The 6,575-nt window shown below is 49.5% G+C and overlaps 2 protein-coding genes and 1 non-coding gene across 5 annotated transcripts in view; 2 read left to right on the top strand and 1 right to left on the bottom strand.

Moving 5' to 3' along the window:
* CD63 (CD63 molecule) overlaps positions 1-1,252 on the top strand; it is a 3,728-nt gene extending 2,476 nt beyond the window's left edge. The window contains exons 3-7 of the mRNA XM_006165564.1: positions 123-197; positions 302-397; positions 507-647; positions 847-930; positions 1,095-1,252. Coding sequence (XP_006165626.1) covers positions 123-197; positions 302-397; positions 507-647; positions 847-930; positions 1,095-1,160 — 462 coding nt within the window. The 3' untranslated portion in view covers positions 1,161-1,252. The remainder of the gene's footprint in view (positions 1-122; positions 198-301; positions 398-506; positions 648-846; positions 931-1,094) is intronic.
* A 240-nt stretch (positions 1,253-1,492) lies between these two features.
* On the top strand, positions 1,493-1,595 carry LOC114005542 (small nucleolar RNA U13). Its single transcript, XR_003547384.1, has one exon. It is a non-coding gene; the product is annotated as a small nucleolar RNA U13 (small nucleolar RNA).
* A 1,269-nt stretch (positions 1,596-2,864) lies between these two features.
* RDH5 (retinol dehydrogenase 5) overlaps positions 2,865-6,575 on the bottom strand; it is a 6,262-nt gene continuing 2,551 nt past the window's right edge. For all 3 annotated transcript variants that reach the window (XM_006165562.3, XM_014582995.2, XM_014582996.2), the window contains exons 4-5: positions 3,493-3,656; positions 2,865-3,199 (exon numbers count right to left, since the gene is read on the bottom strand). In XM_006165562.3, the coding sequence (XP_006165624.1) occupies positions 2,976-3,199; positions 3,493-3,656 (388 nt within the window). In that variant the 3' untranslated portion in view covers positions 2,865-2,975. The remainder of the gene's footprint in view (positions 3,200-3,492; positions 3,657-6,575) is intronic.

Here is a 6,575-nt window from a genome sequence, read left to right as displayed (position 1 = left end):
TGGCTGGTGCTCACAAGGGTGGTGGGATGAGACCTTTGTGAGTGTTTCAGGGACTGGCTGTGCCAGTGTGCCCCCCCTCCCCCATAGGCTCCAAACCTAACTCCTGTCTTTTGCTCCGCTAGTTTGCCATCTTCCTGTCTCTTATCATGCTGGTGGAAGTGGCAGCAGCCATTGCTGGTTATGTGTTTAGAGACAAGGTCAGTGGGGTGATGGGGTTATTAAGAGGGAGGGCGCTGCTAGGGTGGCTCTGGGACCCAGGTGCCTGATTTCTGACCTCAACATTGCTCCTCCCTACTGTCAGGTGAAAAGAGAGTTTAATAAGGACTTCCAGGAGCAGATGCTGAATTACTTGAAAGATAACCATACAGCTGAACTCCTGGACCGAATGCAGAACCAGGTGAGTGGGGCTGCTTGGAGCTGGGGTGGTGGGGGTAGAGGATTTTCACCTCCATATCGAAGGTAGAGGTTCACTTAACAACCTTCTCCATCTCTCTCACCTCCCTCAGTCTCACTGCTGCGGGGCTACTAACTACACAGACTGGGAGAACATCACAGGCATGGGCAAGGACCGAGTCCCTGACTCCTGCTGCATCAACTTTGCCGTGGGCTGTGGGATTAAATTCAATGTGAAGAACATCAATAGGGAGGTAGGAGGAGACAGACGGGACTTGGGAAACCTGGGAAGTGCTTTGGGCAGCAAGAGAGGCCTAGGGTGGATGTGGACAGGGTCAAGGATGGGGAGGGGCTCTGGGAGTGTTACTCTCCGGGAAGAGACTGGTGTACCGGGGGCAGGCGAGTGGGAAGTCTCTGATAGTGTTCTTGTTTTGTGTGCCTGGCACTTTTCAGGGCTGTGTGGAGAAGATTGGCGACTGGCTGAGGAAAAACGTGCTGGTGATAGCTGCAGCAGCCCTGGGCATTGCTTTTGTAGAGGTGAGAGATGCCCTAGGCAGGGGCTGGGACTCAGGCAGGGTATCTGGGGACGAGGGTACTGAGCAAGTACTGGCCTGGGGAGGGGAGCCCTGCATGTGGTTGGGGTTCCTTGGGTGGGTCTGGGGTATCTTGCCCTCCTGACTCTTCTCCATCTTTCCTTTCAGGTCCTGGGGATCGTGTTTGCCTGCTGCCTCGTGAAGAGTATCCGAAGTGGCTATGAGGTGATGTAGGGGGTCTGGCCTCTTCAGCCCCCTCATCTAGGGGAGTGGAGTAGAATCCTCCAGCTTTTTCAATTAAACGGATTATTTTTTCAGACCCAAAAGAAAGATGGTCTCATTTTGTTTAGCGTGATACTCGAGGTCCAGCCGCAGTGGTGCAGAGGTAGCGACACCATCTGGGAGGTTGGCAGCTCCACGGGGCGGGGGGCGTGGTGCTGGGGGCTGGGTTGGCTCCTGGCCAACCTGGTCTGGCTGTGTTGCCTCTGCCTATAATCCCAACTAGTTGGGAGACTGGGGCAGGAGGATTGCTGTATGGCAAAACCCTGTCAGAAACACCTGTCTTGAGCCTTTTGTGGCTCATGGACGTGATTGAATTTTCACACTATCCACACTATCGTGTGAGATGTGTCTCTCTTGAACCTTGTTAGGCACATTACCCGTCTGATGTGGAGAAAAACAAAGCAAAACTCTGTTACTTCCATTTCTCTTACAAAAGGAAGGAAAAAATGATACTTGACCCTGTCTCTCTTCTTATTCATGCTCCCCGTCATCTGGGACCTTGCTGTGTACCTCTGGGAAAGGCAGGCCTTTTTTGGGGGGCTGTTTGAGGAACGAGGGTTTTACTGAGAGAATCTGAAGGATCTGTAGGAGGCTGTGGCTGGTGCCCTCCCAGTCCCCTAGTCTCATGAATGTTCCAGTGCTGGGACATGAAGCCATCTCCTGCCTAAGTCACAGGGATTCCCTTCACAGAACCTACCTGGGAGAGCCCAGCCCACATTTATATTGGCCATTTTCTCCCCAGCCTTCTGCACACCTCCAAGGGCCCAGCAACTCCCTCACCCTCCAGTCCTCAAGGGGAACCGACTCCTTTTGAGGTGGTGATAAGGTGTCTTGGAACTGGTGTGACCAGTGTCCCTCACTAGAGGGTGCATGTTGGAAAGAGAGGGAGAAAGCACCATTTGAGGGGTCACACAGCAATCCCTTCTGTATCCTGGCAGGATTCTGGGCGTGCATGTACATGCATCTGGCATGTTTTTCAAGTCACCAGGCTGGGATTTGAACCTCCTTTGGCCTTGGATCCAGCTCTCTCCACCACTAGGCCATGGGGCATTCCAGATAGTAGGGAAATTCGATTGCTTTTCCTTCCATGGAAACCATTCAACCTGTCCCTGACCCTCCCTTCATCACGTTCCCTCTTCCTCCAAGAAAAATAGAAAAAGGTCACTCTTGAGTACAACCAGTGAATTGCAACCTTATTCCTTGTGGAAAATAAGGGAAAAAGTCCAAAAGTGCCCTCTAGTGGTTACTCCAGGTGCCAATTGGAAGCTCACTATAGATGCAAGATGATTCCCTTGCGCCCCCCAGTGGGTGCTAGGTGTTTTGCAGGCACTAAACTGCCAGAGGCCTTGGAGCCTGTTAGCTTAGGGTACTTATTATTTAAATGAGATGTCTCCCACTTGGAACCTTCATTTATAACCACCTATTATTTTTAATTTCCAGAAGGTGTGTGTGCTCACTAGAGAGAGGGAGAAAGCACCCATAATGAGGTGTGGTTATGCTGCAGTCCCTTCTAGTTCACCATCCTGTCAGGATTTTGGGCACTCAAACACATGTTCTTGGGATGTTTCTCAAGCAGCTGGGACCACGACCATGTTGCCCATGTGGGATCCAGTTCCCGTAACTACCAGGCCATGAGCCGGCCCTATTATTTCTTCTTAACAATACACATTTATTATCTATTTTGTGCCAGGCATAGGCAGTATTAGGGCAGGGACAGAAAACAAAGTCCTCATCCCTGAAAAATAGTCCCGTGCTGGAAGGCTGGATTCAGTAGACTGCCTGCGCAGGCTTGGGAAGGACCGAGGTGAGCACAGCATCCACCAGGCTTGCTGGCAGGTAGGAAGCAGGCAGCCAGAGCAGCTTGGCATCCCAGCCTGGGCTGTAGCGGGTTCGGGGGTGGCGAGCTGTCAGGGCATGCTCCACGCACCTGCTCACCTTGGTCAGGTCCGGGTCACAGATGAGGTTCATGATGCGCTGCTGCACTTTTAGGTCTGTAGCCCCATGGGTGGTTGCAGTCAGTGTCCCCACCCCTCTCCAGTCCACCTCAGGCCCTACCTTTCTGGTCCTGGTGCTTATTGCCCAGCAGAGCTGAGAGGGCTCCTCATCCCCTCCCAGTTTGGGGAGTGGGCAGGCTGCACAGAGCCTGGGCACTCCCCTGTGGCATGCCACTCGTGCTCACCCCCTCCCTGGTGCTTTGCCCACATCCTCCCACCAGGCTGATACAGGATTGGCTTCTCTGACACTTCCGTTTTCCTTCATATGCCCTTGTGGCCCTGCTACTCACACTTGGTAAGGAAGGCCTCTCCATAGTGGGCCTGTGGGGCAGGAGGGAGCCGTGCCCAGCAGGCTTGCAAGATGTTCTCCAAAGTCTCCAGGTTGGTCACAGGGGTTCGGAAGAAGCCAGGCTCCACGATGGAGACTCGTACCCCAAAAGAAGCCACGTCTCGCCTGGAGTGGGGGCAGAGGGAGGTTTCTGGTTTTTTTTTTTTTTGAGAGGTTTTTGCTATAGGACGTGTGCGCTCACCAGAAAGAGACAGAGAGACAGCAAGCAAGAAATCACCCACCTGGGGGGATGGCCACGCCACAATCCCTTCTCCATTCTCCTCTCAGGATCTTGGGCACGCACGTACACACGCCCGGTGTGAGTTTAAGCCACCGGGTCGGGGACTTGACCCACAGTTGACTACATGGGAGTTCAGCGACATAGCCATTATGCTAACTGCTGGTCCCATCTGGGTTCTTAATCTATAGAGAGGGGGCTTTCAGGGACATGATCGGGGAACTAAGGTAAGAAAGTTCATATAGACTGTGGATAGTTGTCCTGATAGAGATCCCTGCTGCCCTGGGATGAGGAGCAAGTGTGGGAGAGGGAGAGAGGTACGTTTGAGGTTTGTTTTCCTTTATATCTTCTATGATCTAGAGTAGAGATCAGCAAACTTTTTCTAAGATACTTAAAATATTTTAGGGACTGCAGGCCAAGAAACAAAATGAATGATATCACTAGGTACTTAGAGAATTACTTACAGAATAACCATTTTAAAAATGTAGAAATTGGGCCTTGCAGGTAGTATAGTGGTTAAGGTGCTGGACTCCCACATGGCAGACCATGGTTTGAGTCCCAGACCCAGAGGCTTGAAACTCACAGTTGGTGCATGTCCAAAATCCTGAGAGGAGAATGGAGAAGGGATTATGGCATGGCCATTCCCCCAGGGAGGTGATTTCTCATTTTCTCTTTCTCGGTTTCTCTGTTTCTCCAGGGACACATGCACCCTGTAGCAAAAATCTCTCTTAAAAGCAAATACATAAGGGGCTGGCAGGTGGAGTGGTGGTAAAGGGTGCTGGACTCCCACATGGCCACCTGCGGTTTGAGTCCTGGACCTGGTGGCTCAGTTTCTCACTTTCTCTCTGTCCCTCTCTGGCCAAATTCGAATAAATAAATAAAGTTAAATAAATTAATCCTTTAAAGGGCCAGCGGGTGGCATGGTGGTTAAGGACGCTGGACTCTCACATGGCTGACTGCGGTTCAAGTCTCGGACCTGGTGGCTTGCTTTCTCAACTCTCTCTCTCTGTACCTCTTTAGTCAAATTAAAAATAAATAAATAGTTAAATAATTCTTTAAAAAAATAATTCTTTATAAAGTACATAAATAGGAGCCGGCAGGTGGTGTGATGGTTAAGGGCGCTGGACTCCCACATGGCTGACCCGGTGGCTTGCTTTCTCACTTTCTCACTCTGCCCCTCTCTTGTCAAAATAAAGTTAAAATAAAATAATTAAAAAAAAATACATAATAAAATAAAAATGCAAAACATATATATTATCAGCTTGTAGGCAGATGGCTGGATCTGGCCTGAGAATCAGTTTGCTAATTCCTGATGGAGAGGAACCCCGTTCCCTAGCTCTCACAATACTGGGTTGAGTCCTAGGTGTCAAATACAAAGGTTACAGATTGACATTTTACACGTACCACACATAAAGTCTATGTTCATGATGCTGACTGGAAAATGAAAAACCGAGGAGTAGGGACAGTGGTAGCTATTGAAGTTATCTACTGAGTGACAGTGACAAGGATAGGCTTTCTTAGAAGGTGAGTTCAGCCGGGGTGAGGTGTACTTCTCAAAATTCAGGCCCTGCTCCCTGTCCTCACTGTCTCCTTTGTGCTCCCATGGAACTTGGAACAATACTATTTAAGGATGAGGGGTATGAAAACAAAAGCAAGCAGACCTGGTGAGCATCCCAGTGCTTCACTAAGTAGTTGTGTATTCATTTATTTATTTACTTATTAAAAATTTATTAATTTTATTGGGTTGTTGGAAAAGTCATGATGCATTTTTGCATAGAAAAACATGACATGACTTTTTCGACAATGCCATATTTTATTTATTGTTATTCTTTTTAAGTTTGCAATAGGGTACATGTGCTCACCAGACAGAGAGAGAGGGAAAGTAAGAAAGCAAGCCACCAGATCTGGAATTTGAACCGCAGTCAGCCATGTGGGAGTCCGCTTCCCCAACAAACATGCCACCTGCTGGCCCCATGTATTTATTTATCCTAAGAATTATTTAACTTAATTTATTTGTTTAAATTTGACCAGAGAGGGACAGAGTGAGAGAGAGAAAGCAAGCTGCCAGGTCTGGGACTTGAACCGTGGTTGGCCATGTGAGAGTCCAGCATCCTTACACATGATGCCACCTACCGGCCCCATGTATTCATTTTTTAAAACAATCTTTTCGGGGCCAGCAGTTGGCATAATGGCTATGTCGCTGGATTCCCATGTGGTCAACTGTGGTTCAAGTCCTGGACCTGGTGGCTTAAAAACTCACACCGGGCACGTGTGCATGCATGCCCAACATCCCGAGAAGAGAACAGAGGAGATGCGATTGTGGCGTGGCCATCCCTGCTTGGGGGGTGATTTCTTGCTTTCTAGTCTCTCTGTCTTTCTGGCAAGTGCATGCACTCTATAGCAAAAACCTCTCCAAAAAACAAACAAACAAAAAACTTTTCTATGGGGCCAACAGGTGGCATGTGGCTCAAGTGCATGCATGCCCAACATCCCGAGAAGAGAACAGAGGAGATGCGATTGTGGCGTGGCCATCCCTGCTTGGGGGGTGATTTCTTGCTTTCTAGTCTCTCTGTCTTTCTGGCAAGTGCATGCACTCTATAGCAAAAACCTCTCCAAAAAACAAACAAACAAAAAACTTTTCTATGGGGCCAACAGGTGGCATGTGGCTCAAGTGCTAGACTTTCACATGGCTGACTGCAGTTTGAGTCCTGGACCTGGTGGCTTAAAAATTATGCTGGGGGGGGCCGGCAGGTGGTGTGGTGGTTAAGGACGCTGGACTACCACATGGCTGACCGCGGTTCAAGACA

Source organism: Tupaia chinensis, unplaced genomic scaffold (assembly GCF_000334495.1).
Source record: "Tupaia chinensis unplaced genomic scaffold, TupChi_1.0 Scaffold143970_1, whole genome shotgun sequence".
Lineage (NCBI taxonomy): Eukaryota > Metazoa > Chordata > Mammalia > Scandentia > Tupaiidae > Tupaia > Tupaia belangeri.
Note: the sequence above shows the minus strand (reverse complement) of the source record. Positions and strands in the feature narration are given on the sequence as shown.